The 22,920-nt window shown below is 43.3% G+C and overlaps 1 protein-coding gene and 1 long non-coding RNA gene across 2 annotated transcripts in view; one reads left to right on the forward strand and one right to left on the reverse strand.

Moving 5' to 3' along the window:
• Positions 1-21,171, forward strand: TIGAR (TP53 induced glycolysis regulatory phosphatase). The gene is made up of 6 exons (XM_006261540.4): positions 1-131; positions 7,202-7,239; positions 11,353-11,474; positions 16,364-16,441; positions 18,458-18,568; positions 20,114-21,171. Exons 1-6 carry the CDS (start codon positions 100-102, stop codon positions 20,549-20,551), a joined length of 819 nt encoding a protein of 272 aa, XP_006261602.1. The 5' UTR covers positions 1-99; the 3' UTR covers positions 20,552-21,171.
• Positions 11,508-22,920, reverse strand: part of LOC106739917 (uncharacterized) — a 23,086-nt gene continuing 11,673 nt past the window's right edge. The window contains exon 3 of the long non-coding RNA XR_001373281.3: positions 11,508-15,478. This is a non-coding gene — a long non-coding RNA (uncharacterized LOC106739917). The remainder of the gene's footprint in view (positions 15,479-22,920) is intronic.

The raw sequence follows: 22,920 nt of genomic DNA on the forward strand, positions 1-22,920 counted from the left end.
TGACGTCATCGAAAGGGGCGAGGCAGTGCAGGGCACTCCGGTGGGCGGTTGGTGGAAAGGAGGCTGGATGCGTGCGCACACGCGGGAGACGGCGACGTCATGGCTCGGTTCGCGCTAACCGTCGTCAGGCAGTGAGTGCGGGCGGGCGGCGGTGACTGTACCCCTCCCCCCTATATTCTCCCCCCCCCGGCCCGGGTCTGGAGCTGCCCATGGCCCCGCCCCCTGCGCCGCCTCGAGGGGAAATGGGGGGCGGGGCGGGGCTGTTGCGGCCGCTGTCTTGCCCTTTGCGCCAAGTTGAAGTGAGGTGACGGGAGGCGGCGCTGAGGGGCCTCTGCCAAGTGCCTGGCCGTTAGCGCATATGTGCGAGTATTTCAGCCCTTGTGTGATCAATAGCAGCACTGAACAGGGCTAAGAGAAACGCGAAACTCTTAAAACCCTCGGTTCGGAGGTGATCCCTTTTATTAGACCAACTGAAAAATGGAAGCTCATTGATGCAGTATCAGCCTGAATGGGTTTGGGGTTTTTTTAATTAATATATTTCGTGTTCCAGGTCAAATCAGCCAAGTCGGATCAATTGAGCAGGACTCAGTGGGTCCCAAAACCCTACGGGTTGAGCAGACAGAGCTGGGTTGTTCTAAACCCAGTGTGTGGTGCTACAGCCGGCTGGTGAGCATCCTCCAGCCCAGCCTCCCACCTGGGCCTGTGTGCTCCCAGATCCATTGGCAGACACCTCACATGCAGGTCCAAGCTTGGAGGTCTTGGGATTCGGATGCCCTAAGGCAGTGTTCCTTGACCCCATGGGTCACTATCCCAAAGTGGGTCACAAGAACCTGTGAAAGGGTCGCGAACAAACTGGAAACATGGCCTTTCCTTTAAAGGAAAAAAACGTAGGAAACTGTGGCTTTTCCCTTGCAGGCTGGAAGTCTGCCAGTCTGCAAGGGGCTGCTTGCAGCCCTCCATGCCCACGCACCCATCCCCTGCCCCACACACTGGGGGCCTGGGGGTGGGGGGCAGCGGGTTGGGAGTGAGGGGCACTGGGTGCGGACTGTCCATTGATGTTCACAAATGGGTCTGTGTACAAAAAAGGTTGAGAATTGCTGCCCTAAGATACTACAGACAAGTATCCTCCATGCCAGACTAAAGAATCTGGGATTTCAGATGCTTCCTACTCTCAATCTTAGCCCAGAAGAGGCCTGTCAGTACTTTTCTTTATTTTGAGGCAAGCGTCACAAAAATGATTCAACTTTGACACATTCTCACTCACTAGAGACCTACAGTGAGCAATATAAGTAAATAAGATGACTTATTTGCATAGTTAGTGTATATTTTTCAACGTACAAATAGTTTTTCAGTGACTATGATAACTTTGAGCTTCTAATACAATAATTTCGTATTTAAGAGCTGGCAATGCTGCCTTGTGGCTCTGTCTTTAGCCTGGGCCCCATGGGCACGGCTCAGAGCCCAAAAAGGAACTGGCCAGTACCTCGGGGAGCTCTGGGCTCCCTGCTCTGGGGCAGGTTTCTTAAAGAAGTCTCCAGAATGAAATTAAATGTTTAAATTAAAAAATGTCAAATTAAATAATTAAATTTTTAAAAATGAAAACAATAAATAAATAAACGAATGAAGCCCAGGGTGGTGTGATGAGCTGTGCCGATCAGACCCTGTGGATCTCATGATTCTGGCCTTGCTACATGCAGCAGGAGCCCACAGGCTTTTGTGGGAGCCCCCAGCATCTGGTGCTCCAAAGGGCTAAAAGCCCTCGAATGTGGAGGGAGTTCGTCTCCTCACCAGGCTAGAAGCAGCTGGGGCCCAGGGGAGGAGGTATGCTTGTCTCTTCAGAGGTGCAGAACTTCTCATCCTCGTCCCGTCCTGCCAGCCTGGGAGGCAGGGCAAAGGTGACTTAGTTACGCACTGAAAATGGAATGAAGCATACAGTTGCCCAAAGCTTAGCATAGGTCTTGTTTTTTTGTAACATGGCAGTGCACAGAGAGGAGTATGAAACCATATCAACACCTTTAACTCACCCAGTTGGAGACTTCTTTATTTCCTAGTTGGTTCTCCACTCACTCTCCCTTCCAAAACCCTAAAAAGAACTTGCCTATGTTTGTGTATGCCACAGCTTTGCCCAGCTGATGGTGACGCTAATGCTTTCTGGAAGCCTGACTGCCTTGAGTCAGAAGCCTGTGTGCCCTGTCTGGTGTGCTCTGCTCAGTGTCCCCCCTTGGTGCACACATTTGGAACCTATGACCCTCATTCCCATCTCTGCTTTGTCTTTGAGTTGTTGCAAGAAATCAGTGATGTGCCCTTACAGGCCCCTGTCACTGGTGGCGGAGGTGGAGGATATAGTTCTACTTGCTGGGTTTTGGCCCATCTTTCCAGAATGGCACCAGAATGCATTCAGACTCTCAAAATCAGAAGGCCTGATTGCCTTGGGCAGCTACCATAAAATAGAGTATCTGTCCGTATCTTTCAATACATTTTAAGTTTTGCAAGGGAGTGTGCACTTGAAAGTATCATATAAGGTCTTCCCAGTCATCCAGGTTCATTAAATCGTTGTTGCACCTGTAAACTTAATCCATAAAGTCAGCCTTAAAACTAAAGAAAGATACATGTACTGAAAAAAAGAATGGCAAAGCAACAATGCAACCTTACACACAGCTGCATTTTGGCTCCTCCTCTGAGCAACATCTAAAAGTTTGGGATCCCTTCCATGGAGTTCTTTCCTTTGCCAAATGCTTTGGGGAAATCAAATGTATATGCTCATTCCAAAGACTTTTTCAGTTCTCACTGAAATGTTTTCTATGTTGTATTATAACGCACTTAAATTTTAATATAATGCTGCTCCAGAAATAGCTGTATTCAGAAGTATCTACAGAACTTACAACATGCTACTCAAAGTAAAATGTTGTGATATGCAAAACTGACACATCATAGTTTTAAACAGTTTTCGCCACCTAGAGTATTTTAACTTAACTCTTGAAGAAAGCATAACACTATTTTTTTGTTTATACAAAGTCTTTTGAAACAACTGAAGTAAACACTCTGGGAAACACTTTACCTGATCCAAAAAATTGCTTCCATGATATACTACTTAATTAAATCTGACTAGGCATTTGAAGTTTTCTATATCTTAATGGTTTACCAAAATATAGATGACAAATTATATCAGTAGGTTTTTTTTGTGTTGCTTGAAGTGCCCTGTTGCATGGGAGATTACTTAAGGCTATTTGTAGACTGTAAGCAGTTGGTCATAAGGCCTTCCTTCTGCCAAAAGCACTCTTGACTTTGGCAGAGGTAGAGTGTTCATTTAGGAAAAGGATAGTACCAGGTAATATTAAAACAAGCATTGATATCAGAAACTGTCATAATGTATAGCCTTAGCTTTTATCTTTCAATTACAGTGGATCTTGAAGACTTCTGAACACCATGAATAGTTTTGTGTTTTTTTTTTGGGGGGGGGGGGGGTGTGTGTAAACCAAAAGTAAATGTTGGCCCTAAATTTCTGTGACTTAAATTATCATAGGTAATTGTCAGTAGTCATTTACTAATCATATTCTTTACAAATACTTTGCTCATTTCTTTCCTTCTGCTTAAGAGTTTAATGCTTGCATTGTGCAACTAAACCAGTATCTTATCCTTTTAACTCTGCTTATTCTTAACGATCTGAATCTGCTGATTTGGTGATCCAGGTGTCATTTTTTTCCTGCTTCTAGCTCAGTTAGAAAATAAGCCAAGCTGAATCCTTTTCTTTTTAGAAAACTTAAAAATCTGAAGGTGGGGTTTCCTAAAGCAGTCTTTATCAGCCATATTTGGTTGTCATGGGTGACTTCAATTACCCGGACATCTCGTGGGAGGATCGCTCAGCAAAAACTGAGCGGTCGCAAAGCTTCCTCTCGTGCGTGGATGACCTCTACCTGACTCAAGAAGTCTATGGGCCAACGAGAGGCAAAGTGCTGCTCGACCTGGTACTGGCTACTGGGGATGACCTAGTCGGCGACCTAGTGATCGATGGGAAGCTGGGTGACAGCAACCACGAGCTGATCACCTTCACCATCCGCCGAAAAGCTGGCAAGTCAGTCAGCAACATGGAAGTCCTTGACTTCAGGAAAGCCGACTTTGACAAGCTCAGGAGGCTTGTCAGTGAGGCCCTAAGGGACCATGACCACGGGGAGAGGGGAGCTCCTTAAGGGAGCGATCCTCAATGCACAAACTAAGTCTATTCCATCTCGGAGGAAAGGCAACAAGAGGGCACAGCAGCCCCCTTGGCTCTCCAGGGACCTAGCAGACCTCCTGAGGCTAAAAAGAAAGGCCTACAAAGGATGGAGGATGGGAGTCACCTCCAAGGAGGATTATTCTGCACTGGTCCGGTCCTGTAGGGAGCAGACCAGGAAAGCCAAGGCTGCAACTGAACTCCTACTAGCTTTGAGCATCAAGGACAATAAAAAGTCCTTTTTCAGATATGTGGGGAGCTGGAGGAAAAGCAGGGGCAACATTGGACCCCTGCTGAACCAGATGGGGCAACTGACAACTGACGCCCAGGAAAAAGCCAACCTATTAAACAGGTACTTTGCGTCGTTCTTTCATCAGTCCCATGGGACGCCCATGCCCACTACGGGACGGGGAAGTCCGGGTGAGGGTGATCCCCTGCCCTCCATTGATGCTGACTTCGTGAAGGAACTTCTTGAGAAGCTGGATACCTTCAAGTCAGCCGGCCCTGACAATCTTCACCCCAGGGTACTCAAGGAGCTGGCGAGCATCATAGCCCAGCCTCTAGCATAGATCTTTGAAAACTCTTGGTGTTCTGGTGTAGTGCCCGAAGACTGGAAGAAGGCCAATGTGGTGCCTATCTTCAAGAAAGGGAGGAAAGTGGATCCGGCTAACTATAGGCCCATTAGCCTGACTTCTATCCCGGGGAAGATCTTAGAAAAGTTTATTAAAGAGGCCATCCTTAATGGACTGGCCGACACCAGCATCTTAAGGGATAGCCAGCACGGGTTTGTTGCGGGTAGGTCTTGCTTGACCAATCTCATTTCCTTCTACGACCAGGTGACCTATCACCTGGACAAGGGAGAAGAGATTGATGTCATATATCTTGACTTCAAAAAAACCTTCAATCTGGTTTCCCATGATCGCCTCTTGGAGAAACTGGCCAATTGTCGCCTTGGGTCCTCCACGATCCACTGGCTGGAAAATTGGCACCGGGGTCGGACCCAGAGGGTAGTAATTGATGGAAGTCACTCATCGTGGTGTCCTGTGACCAGTGGGGTCCCCCAAGGCCCTGTCCTTGGACCCATACTGTTCAACATCTTCATTAATGATGTGGACACTGGAGTCAGAAGCGGACTGGCCAAGTTCGCCGATGACACCAAACTTTGGGGCAAAGCATCCACACCAGAAGACAGGTGGGTGATCCAGGCTGACCTGGACAGGCTCAGCAAGTGGGCGGACGAGAATCTGATGGTGTTCAACGCCGACAAATGCAAGGTTCTCCATCTTGGGAAGAAAAATCTGTAGCATCCTTATAGGCTCGGCAGTGCTATGTTGGCTAGCACTATGCAAGGAAGAGACTTGGGGGTCATCATTGACCACAAAATGAACATGAGCCTGCAGTGCGATGCTGCAGCTAGTAAAGCAACCAAAATGCTGGCTTGCATCCATAGATGCTTCTCAAACAAATCCCGGGACATCATTCTCCCCTTGTACTCAGCCCTAGTGAGGCCGCAGCTGGAGTACTGCGTCCAGTTTTGGGCTCCACAATTCAAAAAGGATGTGGAGAAGCTTGAGAGAGTCCAGAGAAGAGCCACACGCATGATCAGAGGTCAGGGAAGCAGACCCTACGATGACAGGCTGAGAGCCCTGGGGCTCTTTAGCCTGGAAAAGCGCAGGCTCAGGGGTGATCTGATGGCCACCTACAAGTTTATCAGGGGTGACCACCAGTATCTGGGGGAACGTTTGTTCACCAGAACACCCCAAGGGATGATGACTAGATCGAACGGTCATAAACTACGACAAGACTGCTTCAGGCTGGACATGAGGAAGAATTTCTTTACTGTCTGAGCCCCCAAGGTCTGGAACAGCCTGCCACCGGAGGTGTTTCAAGCGCCTACATTGAACACCTTCAAGAGCAAGCTGGATGCTCATCTTGCTGGGATCCTATGACCCCAGCTGACTTCCTGCCCTTTGGGCAGGGGGCTGGACTCGATGATCTTCCGAGGTCCCTTCCAGCCCTAATGTCTATGAAATCTATGAAATATTTGGATTCCATAATAGTCATCAGAAACTTCATTGTACACTTTAGGGGGGGTAGATTTAGGCTGACTTTGAGTATGTTTAAAATTCTGTGTTCATAATGACTCGGATACTATGTTGTATTTTAGTTGGCTTTTAATGACATTTATAGAAGGGGAAGAACCTGCTTCTCATGACCAGCCATCTCTCTGTGGAACAGTTTGAAAACCTGTTTTATAGTATTGCCAGTGGCTCTTCATTTGGAAAGTCAGTGATGTGTTTGGCCTTAATTTTGCATATATGTAGCAAAATGTCCTTTTATTCATGTGAGGAGTCACCAAGCTTAGGTGTGTTTTTGCCTCATTGGGGCCTTTATTTGTAGTGTTGAATAAAGTCCTCTATTTTGCAGTGATGCAAACTCACAAATTGCAGTAAGCATTCATCCAAAGGTAGAACTATAGACATAGTACATTGAAAAGACTTTCTGTTCAAAAAGAATATTGCCCACAAATTATTCTGAATAAATGCTGCCTGTATGTCTTTCAGTGATCCAACCTTTGGGGCCTGTAGCTCTGCTACCAGGCATATATCCTTGATATTTTTTTCTCATTTTATTTATATCCCTCCACTTCTTGTACCACTCTTAATTCTTCGGTCTTCCTATCTTTTAATTATTTGTAGACATAAGCTTCTTCCCATTCCTTACCCTACTTATTTTCTTGTCAGGTGGCCAAGTGTAGCTGTTTAATCTTTCCTCATAAATCAATCTGCATTATTTTAGTTAATTTCCTCCAGTTTTTTCTTTCTGTCAGTGCAGTACTCAGAATGGAATGAAATACTCCATTTTGGAGGAGAGTATGTAGAACTGGTACCTTCTTTTTTTTATGCTTTTGTGTGCTGTCTTGCCCCCCTGCTGAATCTTTGGTGCCTTATATAGACTAACTTCTAAAACAAAGAAATTTCTGTCTTTCAGTGGAGAAACAAGATACAACAAAGACAAGATACTTCAAGGTTAGTGTGAATCATACTCTCACTGTTAGTTTGCTAAGTTTTAAAATTACATTCCTCTGCATGATAAGACGTCCTATAGTTAATTGCTGAAATATTATCAACACTTTCCCTTTTTTATCAAAGAATGCTCATAATAAGAATCCTTACCTAAGCTAGGAGTATGGCTTTAACTTATACAGACTTTAAAATGTTAGCATTTGTTTGTAATGGTTTTCCATGCTGGATGCCTGCCTGTCCCATTCTGATTTTTTTTGTCCAGAGTGAAATAGTTTTGGTACCATCAAGAACATTAGAACATGTCTTTTTTCAGTTATAACATGTTTTAGAGTTAAGACTATTTGATTATAGGAGGAGCTAGTAGCAACATCCGCAGTTTCAGGATGCCTTGTACTTCTTATAAGACTACGTCTTCTCTAGGTTCTAACATAGCCAAACTTGAGCTGTTCGTACTGGTTTGCCATACTGGATGACTGCATGATTGCCTCAGGCTAATTTCTTTTCTTAATATTTGTGGAGGTCCAGTTGAACTGTTTCTCAGGAAGTGTTTCAGCAAAATGTGAGGTGTTTTGTTTGTATATAAAAATAAATATAAATACAATATTTTTTTCTCTGAAGCTTTAGCCTGTATGCCTGGGGCATGGCTTGGAATTTGGCAGGGAGATGTGACTTTGGTGTTAGGATTTTTTTTCCACAGGCAACACTGACCATGACCCCAGACTTGAAAAATCACAGCATATGCTCAGTAGAAGCTTGATAGTAGCTGGCAGCTAAATTCTAAGAATATTCCATTTCTATTGAACATGTCGGACAAGACTTTTCCTATAGTTGCCACAGGCTGCTATGGTACTGAAAATGAAAGCAGGAGAGTCTCTGCTCTTAGTGTTCCCTGTGCTGGCGTAGTGAAAGTGGAAGTGGCCTGACTGGAAAGAGAAGAAAACCAGGGGTGGGGAAAACTTAAGCATAGGGGGTAGATTGGGACAAGGAGTCTGCAAAGATAGTGGAGAATTCTGAGATCAGATGAGGAACCAGAGTGACTAGTGTCTTGAAGACTAGAACTGGCTGGGAAAGAACCAGGAATGGGATTTGTTATAGGGGAAACCAGGACTCAGATAAGGGGCATGTTGCTGGCTAGAGAAGAACTGGGGAGGAGGGAAAACTGGAATGAAAAGTTGAATGGGGGTGCTGTAGAAAGTGGGAGGTATATAATGAGTAAGATGGACAAGTGCAGAAAGAGAGAGGATGGCCTTGTGATTAAGGAAGACTGTCTTAGAAAATTGGATTCTATGCCTACTTCGGTCCCAAAGCTCTGGACAAGTCACTTTACACCAATGTCTACTAATTTTGTGTTTGTCCAGGTGTACAACCTGAGACATTGGGGTCTCTATTTATAGAAGTGCAGAGTGTTCACAATTGCATGTGAAGTTGTTGTTAGCTGTGATTTTAAATGTCCACTATCTAATGCTATGTACACTGAAAAATCCAGTACATGATCAGCTTTAATTTGTTTTCACATAATGGTAGCTCTGCTTTTTTAATGTTACCTGATTGGAATTGGGTATTACCATTCCTGCTGTATGTATGTATTTCTAGAAAGAAAAGTTTTAAAACCAACTGTAGTTGTAGGAGACTGCTAATTGAGACTTTGGGCCTAATAAGCAAACTGTGGTTAAACTTCAGTCTCTTGTGCTGTTTTATCTGTCTATAAGAGCCTAAGGGATGAATTTTAGAGATTTTATGGGGTTAACAGCACCTCTATATCACAGCTTGCCTACTTTCCTTTAATGTGACAGGAACAAAAAAAAAGTGTCCATCCCTGCCTCTGAGAATAGCAGTCAAGGTCCAAATAACGTACATTTCTCCCAATCACTGGGTGTCTTGCAGATCCTCCAGACATTACAGAACTGGTACCTTTTTCAGGATATACCTTTTCTTCCCGTTTATAAGAGTCAGTTGTGGTGGAGGAGGGCAGACATCGCTATTAAACTCCTAGGCAAACTGGAAATTGAGTAAAGGAAGTCTAGTACAGGGCTGTCGAACTTCTGGACAATGAGAGACTGCATGACCCACAAGCCTCAGATATCCAGGCCACACATCCAGCAGCTATCCCCCTCCTCAGGTTATTCCCCCACCAGCCCCACAAGCAGCCCAGCTTCCTTTCAACTGTGTGGGTGGTTCTAGTGGCCCACCACATGCCCAGTGCAAGCAGTGTGGCTCCCCTGTACTGCACAAGCAGTGCCCACCTCCCTTTTGGCTGCACACACAACGTGGGCAAACCAGTTCCCCTCTTTTGCCATGTGGGTGACTTCCATTTTTCCCTGCTCTGGGTACAGTGCCGTCTTGCTGCCCTGGCCTACCCTGTCCCCAGAAGCAGGGACAGGAAGCTGGAGGTTGGGAGGAGAGCCTGAAGATCCCAGCTATCACTGCAGCAGCAAGAGTGATGAGAGGGAGCAGCAACTGGGTAGTCACCCAGGAACTGCATTTTTCCCCTTGGGGGCCAGATTTACCCTGCTGGCTATGATTTGGACAGCCCTGGTCTAATATGTATAATGTTTAAAGCAGGGGTTCCCAGACTGGTACGCATACCTCTGGGAGCACACAAGGCCTCTCTGGGGGGGTACAGAGGAGAAATTGTGTAATGGTGGATTTAATTTTCATTATAATATTGACATTTAAAGGGTTATAATATGTGGGTAGGGGTACGCAGGGAGCTGATAAATCTGGAAGGGGATACGCAATAAGAAAAAAATTGGGAACCTCTGGCATACAGGATATACGAGGAAAAATGACATTAAAAAAATCTTCAAAAAATGGTGGCATAGAGGTATCCCCCGGCCAAAATTAGAAAAGAAGAAAACTTATAGATTCATGGAGTCAGAAGGGACCTCAGTGGGCCATCTAATCCGACCCCCTGCCCCGGCAGGCAAGAAAAGAGTCACCAACCCTAGGGTCGTGTGATCCCAGCCAGGTGACTGTCCAGTCTCCGCTTGCAGACCTCCAAGGATGGGGCGAGCACCACCTTCCTTGGGAGCCTGTTCCAGACTCTGACAACCCTGACCGTGAAGAACTTTTTCCTAATGTCTAGCCTAAACCTTCTCTCCAGTAGCTTATTTATGGCCATTGTTCCTTGTCATTCCAGGGGGTGCCCTGGTGAACAGATCGCCACCTACTTCATGTTGCTCGCCCCTTATAAATTTGTACGCTGCCACAAGGTCCCTTCTCAGCCTTCTCTTGGAGAGGCTGAAGAGGTTAAAGTCCCTTAGCTTTTCCTCGTAGGGCCTTCCCTGCAGGCCTCTCATCAGGCGAGTGGCCCTTCTTTGGACCCTCTCCAGGTTTCCCGCATCCCGCTTGAACTGCGGCGTCCAGAACTGGACACAGTACTCCAGCTGCAGTCTGACCAGTGCTGCATAGAGGGGGAGCATCACTTCCCTGGCCTGTTTGTGAAGCACCTACGGATGCATGACAAGGTGCGATTGGCTCTGCCAACTGGTTCATCACATTGGCGACTCATGTTCATCCTGGAATCAACAGTCAACTTACTAGTGATTGAAATTTTACTTGCTAGTAATTTTTGAAAATTAAGGCTCTGCATGTGTGTTTAATTCTTACATACGTAAATAAGCTGTAAGCCTTGGACATATTCATTTGTAGCACTACAAAATAGATGCTGGTGAAAGGGACTGTGCTTGATAGCCATGGCTGCCACTACACAAATCAGATATTTGGCAGAGCAAAACAGCAGCTTACCAAGGACTGTCAAGGAGCCAGCTCTCCCTCATGCACCATTATAGATGTCACAGATCTGCCAGACTGGTAGCAGATGTGCTGTGCTTTTTGATGCTACAGGTGGCCTGAATGTATGCACATTTCTTTTGATAGCTCTACAAGCATAAGTAGCACTAGAAAAGAGTTGTTGTCTTTGCTCCTGGAGTTTTAACACACACTGTTCCTTTCTACTTAGTTTGCATGATGTTTGTTGAATTTTGAGTTTCTGAGGCATGGGAGATGGGGTATGGTATAGCAGGGCTCCTGTCCTGCCTGTGTGCTCTGGATGCTATAAATGGTAAATCAACTAAAACCCATGCTTGAAGTGTTTGGGAACTTCTTGTTTTGTAGGTCAGGGTATTGATGAACCCCTTTCTGTGACTGGTTTCAGACAAGCAGATGCTGCTGGTATGTTTCTCAGTAACATGAAGTTCACTCATGTCTTCTCAAGTGATCTTCTTCGGGCAAAGCAGGCAAGTACTTTTTGAGGCATTTGAAAGCAAATGTGAATGTCACTATTTGGTAGTTTATTTAAGCGAATTTTTTGCTGGGGTGGAGGCAGCATGAAATAATACAGCAATTGTGAAGGAGACAGTAAGCTTAGAATTAAGCGGTGGGGTAGATATAGATCTTGGGCTCTTCTCCAAAGAGCACAAAACTTGACTATTTCTGAGTTAACTCTTGTTGACTGTGAGTTGTGTCTTTAATGCACATTGTACAGTGTTGTCCTATTGCCTGCCACTTTTTTTTTAATTGTATATACCTGTGGGTTGGTGTTGCATTAACTCATCTTGGCAGTAACTCATCCTGGTAGCTCAGAAGTCTGGCACAGTGTCTAAAGGTGATTTTGTAACACTTCTAAGATCTGACTTTTATTTTAGCTTTAAACCTACCCTTTAAACATCAGAATCTGTGATTATCATCTCTTGCTTAATCCTGATTCTTCCACTTCACTAAATATGGTTAAAAGGATATTCAGTGGTTAACATTACCTAGATAATATGAAGTTATTAAGAGTGTAGGACCCAACAAAGTTCACCCTGTTATAATTTAGCAAAGGATCCAGCAGAGAGGGATTGCTGCTGATTGCCATTTAGAACCTATAGGATATATGCTGAATTCCTGAAAGACTAGAAAAGGGCTAATGTGCATTAGAGTATATTAAAAGAGAAAGGGGGGATGTGGGGTAGGACTGCATAAATCTACCAATCTTAACTTTAATGCTTAGTTATTTAACAAGGCAATATTTGACCATTTGTAAGAAATTGAAATGCAAATTTGAGGGCAACATGGGATAAGCAAACATGCACAATGTTAAAGCAATTTACCAGTAACTTCCTTCTTTGGCAATGAATACAGGAAATAGACTATAAGATTGCTTTGTTTTACCTTGTGTTATATGGTTACGTGTTAGATTCTCCTAGGGATTTTAGATAAACATGAACTAGATGAAACTTGTCATAAGCTAGATATCTAATTGGCAAACACTCGTAAAGAATGCCCTTGGTTGACAGAACTGACTATGGTGCTAGAGAGATGAGTTCTTGGTCCAGTGCTAAGATTTTTCACAGGATCATAGTTTTGTAATTAATTGTTTCAGAGTAAACTTTAACAGAAGTAAAACAAATTCTTCCTGGACTTGCTTATATATCTACCCACAGGACCAGAGTTGGAAATATAACTGGACAAGGGTAGAAACCACATGAGCAGTATTATGTATGCCAGTTGTTTGGAGAGCAGACAACCCCAGTTTAGCCTTGTTGGTTTTAGTGCCAAGGAACATAGTAATGCTTTTAGTCTACAGATCAAGGATAGAGTTAGTCAAGACTAGGTTATACCATCCTTAGGTTTATTGACTAGCAGTTAACACTTGGACTACTGCTATGTTCAGTCTGGGTGGCAGGATTATTACTTGTATGAATTAGGGGCAAAGAAAACTTGTGCTCATGTCTTAAGAGCATACCCAAAGTATCATTCAGCATAAGAATTTGTTTAAAATAGTTGGGCTTGATTTGCAAGCCTTTTGTGTGTGGCACTCTTAGTGAAGTCACCTTTTACCCATCTTCCCTCTGCCTTGGAAAGTGTTTAAAAAAGCAAGCATATGCGTATGTAGCAGGGGAGGGTCAGATATGCAGAGGAATGGCACATTGCATTCCACATACATCATAACCTGTATATTTATATTTCTTACAGACTTTAGAAAGAAAGATCAAGTCTCATTTAAAAAAAATATTTCAGTCTCTTAATTGAAATTCCAAATACTCTTCTAACAATTATATATTCAAACCTTCTGCAGAATATTAGTTATAAATCACACTTGGCCTAATATCAACTCTTTCTGTAAAATACTGTTTACTTGAATAATAGCTGTGATTTTGTTTTCCTGAAATTTTGTTTCCAAGAGAGCAGGTGCCCCCATTACATGCACCCTAGATAAAGACTGAGGAAGTGCCACGACTAAACAAAACCTGTAATTTTGTGTTCAAACATTTGTCTCCATGTCTTCATCTGTACAATTTTGTAGACAAGACTTAACGCAAAGTGAAACTGCTACACCTTGTGTTATGGGTTTCTTTGGAAATTGGATGTGATCATTACACAAATACCTGTTTTTCAAAATTTTGAGATAGTAATCAAGGGTGCAGCTGTCATATGTGTGTAAATACAAAATCCTCTGGTGTTTATTGTAATGATTGTTTTGATTGGCAAACATAGCCATTTGAACTGCTTTTTTTTCCTCACCAGATGACTGTCACAAGCTGACTTTTTTTGTTTTTTGAAAAGTTCATCCATTTCAGAGTGGAAATGGGGAAATGTAAAGGTTTTCAGGTTTTTTGTTTTGTTTTGTTTTTGCTAAAAAAACAAAACAAAACAAAAAACCCCCCACACACACAAACAAACCTCTGAGAAGGTCTGACACTTCCATGTTTTAGAACAGGGACTTGAAATTTGGCAGCAAGGCGTTTTTACTAGAGGAAAATGCCTGTTGGCGTTCTTTTTTGTAAATAAACCCAAATTTGGCCAAATTTAAAAACCTTTGAAAAGCTGCAGTTAGCATGTGCCAGAATCTCTCTAAAATATCCTTCTTGAGCGTGCTCCATCCCCTTGCTGTTCCTAAGGTATGAGGAATGCAAGTTCCCTTTCCTCAGAAAAAAACTGAGTGGTCTCCCACCGAAGGCTTCAGTGGCAAAATTAAGCTTTTCCTGTATTGGCTTCTCCTACCTGCTGCCATCCAGGGTATTTTGGGCCACTGCAGTTGAGATCAGGGGACTTGTCTTTCCTGTGTGTCCACAAACTCTCAATCATTCACTACTGGCACCCAGGCAGTGTTGAAGAAGCTATCTGATTTGAATACAGAAGGGGTAAGTGAGACTAGGAAGGAAGAAAGGAGTAGGTGGATACTGGGGAGAGAAATTTCCTGTCTGGACAAATGTATACCATGGGAACAGTTGGACTGAGTCAGTGGTGGCAGAAAGAAATAGTATTAAGGTACTGGGCAGGGTGAAACTGGGGGACTGCTGACTGGGTGAGAGACACTGCAACTTCCTGAAACTGGAGGCTGACAATAGGAATCCAGGAAGCAGGAGAAAGGAGACAGATAAGGGCTGGACAAGGAACTTGTTATGGGATATTGAGGGCAGAAGGAGAAAGTGGGAGTTAGACAGCAAGCTTGGAAGGGGAAGAGACAGAGTGGGTGGACAAGAGGATGGGATTTGGAAAAGGAGCCAGGTAAAGGAAGACAGGTTCTGGATTGGGATAAATTACAGAGGGTGGTACATGTGGGAATAAGTGGCATAGGGAATGGGCAGAGGTATGCAGGTCCACTAGAGCCCTCTTATCCTGAGCCTGGAATAAAATCTAAGATTTCTGAGTCTCACCATTCCATTGCTGTCAACAACATATTCCTCTAGTGTTGCTCCATAAAGAAAATGGCATCCTGTTACTGCCATTTGTAAATTGGTTAGCTCACAAGGCAGAGATTTGTGTGGTTGATCTAAAGGGCCCACCCCTGTTGGAGAAGGATGTGTATGACAATATGATGACATGCAGTGGAATTTGGGTTTTTGTTTGCTTTTTAAAGCCTACAAAATTGTGTGCAACCCCCTCCTCCAAACCCCCCCCAAAAGAAACCCCAACACGAAATAACCCCATGTATTTAAACAATCTAAGATTAGAGCCAAAAGATCAAAACATACAAAATGCTATCATGAATTCCATGATCACGTCTTTTTTTTCCCCTTAAGACCCTTGGCTCTTTCTCTTAAGTTTAGATAAACCTGGTCTAGGTTTGCATCAGAGCAATGTAGTGAAGGAGCATTTTGTCATTAGGAGCTTCTGCTTCATTTATTGCAGAAGCTGAAAACATGTTATGTGAAGCAAGAGTTCATAAGAAAAAATACGGTGTCCTCAAGCACTAGGTTCTCTTCTGTCTCTGCCACAGATGTCCTGTATGATGCTTAGGAAATCAGCAAATCACCTGAAAGAAACATCCATATCTTGTTAATAAAAATGTAAAGAAATAATCAAAGGAGAGTAAGTTAATGATGACCTGAATTTGTTGTGGAACAGCTGGTGCATGCTCACAGTTAAGCCATGTAGGTGAAAACTGAACCAGGCAGCTCACCCCTGTTTCATTAAGGTGTAAAGTGTCCTGGTTCCATTTTCACTCAGTGGGTACATCTACATGTGCGCTTTACTGTGGAATAGACTAATTAACTCCACAGTAAAGCATCACAGTCTACATGTGCTGGTATTAGGGCACACTAGATTAATTAATTCTGTTGTACTATCTTATGGCAGAGTACTTGCGTGCGTTCAAACGCACGTATAGACTGTGGCAGGGCACATGGGTGCTAAAGTGTGAGGGCTGCCTGCCAACTAGGTCTGCACTGTAGCACCCTTGTGCCTCAGCCAGACTCTCTGCCACCCAGAGCCTGGGGGTGACCCCCCCCCGGGCTCCCTGCCAGCCCAGGACTGCTTCGCCGTGGCTCAGTGTCCTGCAGTCCTGGACACATGTAAACACTGTGCCTGGAAGCAACTGACTACAGTGTGAACTGCCCCAGAATTTATTGCATGGCTCTAATTGCTCATGTAGATGCACCCAGTGTGAGGTAATTGTGGCTGCAAAAACAGTAACTATGTATCATTAGCTGTAATTGCTTGCCACTATTAATTTAGTTTAATTTGAGCATGAGGAAAGCATGTGTAGCCCTGGCACACACTACTGCAAAAAGGATGCAGTCTTGTGTACTTGGGTTACATGTGCACCAGCAGTGAGATTCATAGACGTGCTCTTTGCGATGTTCTGTTTATTGTAGGGCGAGTAGCTGTTGGTTTATACCACTGTATGTTTGCTTTCCAGACTGCAGCTGCAATTACAGGAAAGAATAAGTTTTGCAAAGATATTTTAATAAAGTATGATGCAAGGCTTCGAGAGCGGGTAAGTACAGAAACAGGAGTTCTTGTTTTTAAATTGAACACTTTGAAAATGTATCTAGCCACTTAAACAGAAAGATTGGGCACTCCTTTCTGAATGCTTAGGTAGGCTTCTTACACCACTTCTATAATTATCGAGGACCAAATTCTGTCCTTGAATGTACAAGGAATTCTATTTGTTCCAGTGCTTTCTGGTTTCATGCAAAGAGAATTTGATTGGACCTGTATTTCATTATCACCTGGTATATGGACTGATGCAGAAACTATCACCTTGCTGTAGGATAGCCTGTGTACCCAGTTAACCTTTCTAGTCTGCCCAAGTACATAATTTTGCCTCCTGTATGAGCAAAACAGTGTGCTGAAGTAAAGAAACTGAATCCCAGGTTATGGTTGTTACTGTGTTAACAGAAAGTGCCCTCAAGTTGCTATCCTGACACATTCAGCTTAATTTTAAATGAGGAAATAAACACAACAAAAACTAAAAAGGATGGCAGACTGCCAGTAGGTAAACAGTTTGTTTAAAAAAATTTGTGCCACTTCCTCATTCTTTTCCCTCCCTCATTCTTTGTTTGTTCTCCTCGTCATCTTTTTTCCATAGGAATCAGCAACACTTGTCTCCTAAATGACTGGAATGTAATTTTGTCTTAAAAGTTAAGTGGCATAGGCAGAGTTCTGCATATGTTACTTTGTTGGTTCTTCTAGTAAAAAGCCCTTCAGAAGGGAAGGAATGAGAGGAAGGAGGGAAATGAAGCAGTGGATTTTTTTTTTTAATGTAGTCTATAAGAATTGACTTTCATCAGCTGTAGAGTCTTGATTCCTTTTGGGGAATTTACCTTAACACTTTTGAGCTTTTCTACTTCAGCATTTTACTTTCTTCAGCTGCAGTGCCTTTGTTAGCAAACAATTTCATTTCTGATTACAGGAATAAATTAGTTGTTATGGTGGCTAATGGCTTGGATTTCCATATTTGTAATTTACATATTGAGAAATAACTGAGCAGTGATTATGTAAACTGGCAAGCAGGGATTTGTGTAAGAGAGGTCTAGCTATGTATTTTTCTAATTGTAAAGCATCTCTGTTCATTTTTTTCTAAACATGAAGCAGACCTGCAGCATTTTAATTTTCCATGCTAATAAAGGAGTAAACCTATACTTCACTTAAATAAATTTGTATTTATTTATTGTCAATAACATGGGATAGGGTGTTAATGCCTCCAGAGTGAAGTATTCTTGATCTAAGTACAAAAAAGTTCATAAATTAGCAAGGTGCTATGTATCCGTGCAGTATATAGGATGTGCATTACAGTGTACATGCCTGTACATGTAAAGTGCACTAGAAATCCTACAGATTGCTTTAAAATATGTATTTTGGTTCCCCATAATTAAATTGAGGGGAACCTACTTAAGCTTCAGTCTATTTTTGCCACAAGACTTTGATTTGGGACTTTTCTCAGGCACTTCATTGAAAATGTTACATGTTCTCCAATCCAATAAAAACAAAAAATGCATATTTCTTTAAGTATTTTTAACTTAGATCTTTTTCTAGTTAAAAAAAAAAGTATTTGTCAGCCACTCTGAAATAGTTTTGCATGGGTTATTTTCTTGGGAAATCTAGAAGTTATTTTCAACAGTTAGTGCTCCCATTATAATAATAATTATAATAAGTAGCTTTCCAAGTGGATCTATTTTGTGAATTTTGTAATTAATTTTCAAATGACTGAGAGGATAATTGTGCAGAATTCAGTTTTTTAAATAATTCCCTGTATAAATTTATCAAATTTTAGCTCTTTCAGTATATCTTAGTTGAGTGGGGAAGGGAAAGGGAGAAAGTATACTAAATGAAGGACTAAGATTTAGACTTTAAAGACCTAGAGTAAGAATACTAGCTTAAACCTACTTTCCTGGGTCAAAAGGGAAATGGAGGAACTGAATTTTTAAGTGAAGTTGAAGCTTGAAGTTGTATTTATTTTTCCTTCCCTTAATATTCAACTAAACAATTTTCTGTAAATGGTCTTTTGCAGAAATATGGTGTTGCAGAAGGCAAGCCTCTGAGTGACCTAAAGGCAATGGCGAAAGCTGCTAGACAGCAGTGTCCTTCATTCACACCCTCTGGGGGAGAAACATTAGATGAAGTACGGTATACTGTTTGTTTCTTCAGTCCATCTTCCATGTCTTCTTTTTACTTGTGCAGGCACATCTATTTCCTAATTTTACAAATGCTGTTTTGCTTCAAGCTTAGTCCAATCAAAGCTAGCATTTGTCAGTTCCATACTGTTCTTTCCCTCTGGACATTAAAGACCATCCTTTATTTTACTCCTTTTTGTCTTGATATGCTGCTTCAAGAAATAGTGCTGCCTCTGTTTTGGAGTGGGATTAATCACACTTGATTGGCAGAAGCTGAATTTGCAAAGCATCATGTGTTAAACAGTCAGCACGTGCTGTGAGATCAAATCTGACTTTGGTTTGGCTTATTTAAAATATTAATCTTGGGTTGTATTTCTTATGAATTTGTTTCCTTTTTACAAGATTAATATAGCTCTCCTTGGGTTTGAGCGGCAAAAACTCTCTCTAACAATAGTCTCTACATTCAGAACTTTAACCTGCTACAGAAACAGTTACCTGGAGACTTATGTACTATGCGTATGTGTTATTAGCATAGGCAGCGGAAGGCCAGGGCTAAAGACACTTAGCCCCACCAAATGCAGAGCAGCGGATAGAGCCACAGGGCAGCTTGGCCATGGGCTTTGGGCTGCTGCAGTGGGGGGGAGGGGCATGCACACACAGACATGCAGCCAGGATTGCAGCCCTGGCATGTGGATTACTCCCCAGCATGGCAGCCAGGCAAGTTGCAGCATACTCTGAAGGGGAAGGGGCTTGGGTAGGGGTGGGGAGAGATCGAGGCCCCCACATTGCAGGAGAGAGTGGGACAAAGGCAGGGACTGAGGTGAATGGGGCCCCAGGCCAGGTCATGGAACGCTCGGAACCCGGGCGGCTCATCCAGAGGCGGGAAGGGTGCTCCCACCACTGCGTGTACCCCGGAGGAGGCATGGGGAACACGTGCCCCCGGGATCTGTGCGCAGGGCAAAAGCAGGCTGCGCTCTGCATCCCGCTGCCTCAAGAGCCAAGTATGCCACTGCACTCTGCACCCCACGTGCAGCAGGCACATGGCATGGTACCGCTTCCAGTCAGCGGGGCACAAAGTGCAGCCCTTCTCCATCCTGCGCACAGATCCAGGGGGCACGTGCCCCCCATACCGCCCCCAGGGTGCGCACAGCTGCGGGAAACCCCCTGCCTGGGGATGAGCTGCCCGGGCTTCGAGTGTCCCACAGCCTGCCCCTGTCCTGGGACCCCATTCACTTCAGCTCCTGCCCCTGCCTCTGCCCAGCTCGCTCCCTCACTGCAGGGGCCTTCATCTGCCCCACGACCCTTCCCCATGATAGATTTTCCGGGGGGGTATGCACACTCACGCTCAGCGTGCCCCCCCCCAATATTTTCTCCCTCTGGCTAGTTTTATTAGGAATACAGCTGCTTCAGATTTCTGTTCTTCAGTCTAAGATGCATGTGTAAACTTTTTTTTTTACATAAAACATTGATGTTAAAAGTTACTCAGGTCACTGGACTTGAATACTTTAGCAGTCTTCACACATGTATTCGTTTTTCCTAATGTCTCTTCTTAGGTGAGAGCACGTGCAAAAGATTTTTTTGAATTTCTGTGCCAACTCACTCTTGAAGAAAGTCAGAAGGAAGTTGTCCTGGATACAGCAGGCAATGGCTTGGAAACATTAGAAGAAAAATCAGTTTTCCCTTGGACAAACCATTACAATGGACCTGAATTTAACTCTGATAATGACAAAGCTACTAAAATGTTAGATGTCAATATACTGGTAGTGAGTCATGGGGCATACATGAGAAACTGGATTCATTATTTTGTTTCAGAGCTTGAGTGCACTTTACCAACAACTTTAACAAAGTCGCAACTGTCTTCTGTGAGTCCTAATACTGGAGTCAGCCACTTCATCATAAAACTTGGAAATGGAAATATTAAACCTGAAATCAGTTGTGTTTGTCTTAATCAAGATGCACATCTAGTAAATGTGGATAGTGGAAATGTGTAGCTCAAAAATGTCGGCAATATTCAGTGTGTTTAAAACATTAAAATGCTATATAAGTAATTAAATTTAAATTGATTTAAAGCAGTCTTTAAAACACAAGTGGATTTTAATCAACTTCATATTGTACTTGATAAACTGGCCTTATTAGTTAATTGTGTTGACTTGAATTCTGTTACCGGCACTGTATTATGAGTAAAGAACTACAGTTATCTGCTGTCTTCATAATATATACAATATATGTTGCTGTAGTGGCTGATAATAAAAGCCAGCATGTAAAAATAGCAAGCACTCTTTATGAGCATAAATTTGATGACATTACTGTTCAGATGCTTAGATAGTTATTTTTACAGTGCATAGTTTTCAGTATCTTCTTACCATAAAAGGGTTGCAGATATTGTCAGTTACTTAAAAATATACTGTCAAAAATTATTTATTTTCTCTCTCAACAGCTTCATCAAAAAACTTGGAAATGGAACTATAAACTTCAAATCAACAGTGTGTGTCTGAATCAAGATGCATATCTAATAGATGAGAGTAGTAAAAAGTGTAGCTCAAATGTCAGCAATATTAAATGTATTACATAGCATTTTTAATGGTTTATATTATTTAAATATTAAATGTAATATGTTCTGTAGGTAATTGTTTTAAATTTGCATCAACCTCTTGTTTTAATGACTTGGTATAAGAAAAGGGATTAGCTGGTGGGCAGAGCATGCTCGGGGCTGCTTTCCTGGTTCTGCCACTAACTAGACCCTCAGCCAGGTCTTTTTTCCATCTGTAAAATAGAGGGATGATACATACCTACCTCAGAGGGTTGCTGTGGGGAATGAGGTTAGTAAAGCATTCTTGATCTGCGGCTAATAACATTGAACAAAGTATTTATTTATAACAGTAAGCAGAGGAACACTTAAATTGCATGTAGCCAAAATTTAAAGCCTTTTTCCTGATAAGACATCTGTCAGTGGGAATATTAGGATTGCATTACTTTGCAGAGTTCAGGAAATGTAGTTGCTCAAATGTTGCTCATATTTTCTGGCTATATAATATATTCCTGCATCACTGCAGTCTTTGTATTATTTGTGTATATGTTCAGATATGACTTCTGTTATTTATGGTCTCCATATGTTGAAGTAACTCTCATTTGCGTATTCTAAGTCCAAATAAAATTATTAAAGTTTCATGCATAGCAAATGTCATTAGTTCTGTTTTTTCCACAGAGTATGAAAAGTTTAGGGATTGTCTACATATTGCCCTCCAGTAACAGTGTTACTGTGTCATGCTTTAGTACAGCCTTTTGGACACGATGGAGACAGCTCCTGCCACCGCCCATGCTAGCGGGGTGGATCAGGCTGCACTGTGCCCTGAGGGGCTGTGCTGCAATGGGCATGGCCCAGCTGACTGCTGCTGCCAGCGGTGTGGCCTGTGCACCACAGGGGGTGGGGGGGGGTAGGTGTGTGGCAGCCCCCCCCCCCCCCCCAAACTCCACACAGCCCACACCACACCCCACATCTTTCATTCTGCATGCCCAGCTGCCAGACAGAATGAGACCTGCTGGCAGGAGCTGTGGCTGCAGGGGCAGCTGTCTCCACATCCTGGTTAGCAAAGGGGTCAGGGGGAGCTCTGATTTTTTCTATGATAAAAAAACCAAAAGCAAATACCAAAACATAAAGGTATTTAGAATGTATTTTATTATGATGATGGAGGCACTAGTAGGCTTTCAAATTGCTTTCAAATTGTACATATATCAATAAACCATTGCCTAACTGATCTCTCTCTCTCGATAGCGGTGTTTCATTTTAATACTGAAAGAACACAATTTTTGGGGCATTTTAAAGAATGAATTTGGGATTTTTTTAAAATCACACACACATTCACAGAAGTTTAGGGCTGGAAGGGATCTCGTGAGATCAGGTCCAGCCCCCTGCACAGAGAATTTGCTATTTTTAAACAGGGAACACCAGGATTCCTGTTAGTGAGGCAAGTGACAGGATCCAGGCAAAGGAGCCTGCCCAGAGCTGATACTGGGGACCCAGTTGGAGGGCAAACAAGATGGCTGACCTGGCCATTTGGGGCCAGGAGGACAGGATTTGACAGTTCAAAGCAGGCTACCACACTGAGAACATCTTCCAGGCAATAGCTACCCAGATAGCAGGCTGGGGGCACATATGGTAGCAGTGTCGCACGAAGGCCAATAGCGCAGCCACTGGCAGCTGGCCCAGAGGTGCAGATGGTTCTGCCACAGTACCCATACATACCACAGCCCAGGCGACCATGCAGTCCCCATCCAGGTCTGGCAGGCATGCAGACATAGGACTGCAGGTCCAAGAGATGGATATCGTTGCAGGTGGCAGCAGGACACAGCTAGGCAGCAG

This window comes from Alligator mississippiensis, chromosome 4 (genome assembly GCF_030867095.1).
Source record: "Alligator mississippiensis isolate rAllMis1 chromosome 4, rAllMis1, whole genome shotgun sequence".
Lineage (NCBI taxonomy): Eukaryota > Metazoa > Chordata > Crocodylia > Alligatoridae > Alligator > Alligator mississippiensis.

Bases quoted from the DNA above. Each gene is read 5' to 3' on its own strand.
- TIGAR (XM_006261540.4), top strand. From the start codon at position 100: ATGGCTCGGTTCGCGCTAACCGTCGTCAGGCA. The intron at 7,240-11,352 runs GTTAGTGTGAAT...CTTGTTTTGTAG, and splicing joins CAAAGACAAGATACTTCAAG to GTCAGGGTATTGATGAACCC. The intron at 11,475-16,363 runs GCAAGTACTTTT...TTTGCTTTCCAG, and splicing joins ATCTTCTTCGGGCAAAGCAG to ACTGCAGCTGCAATTACAGG.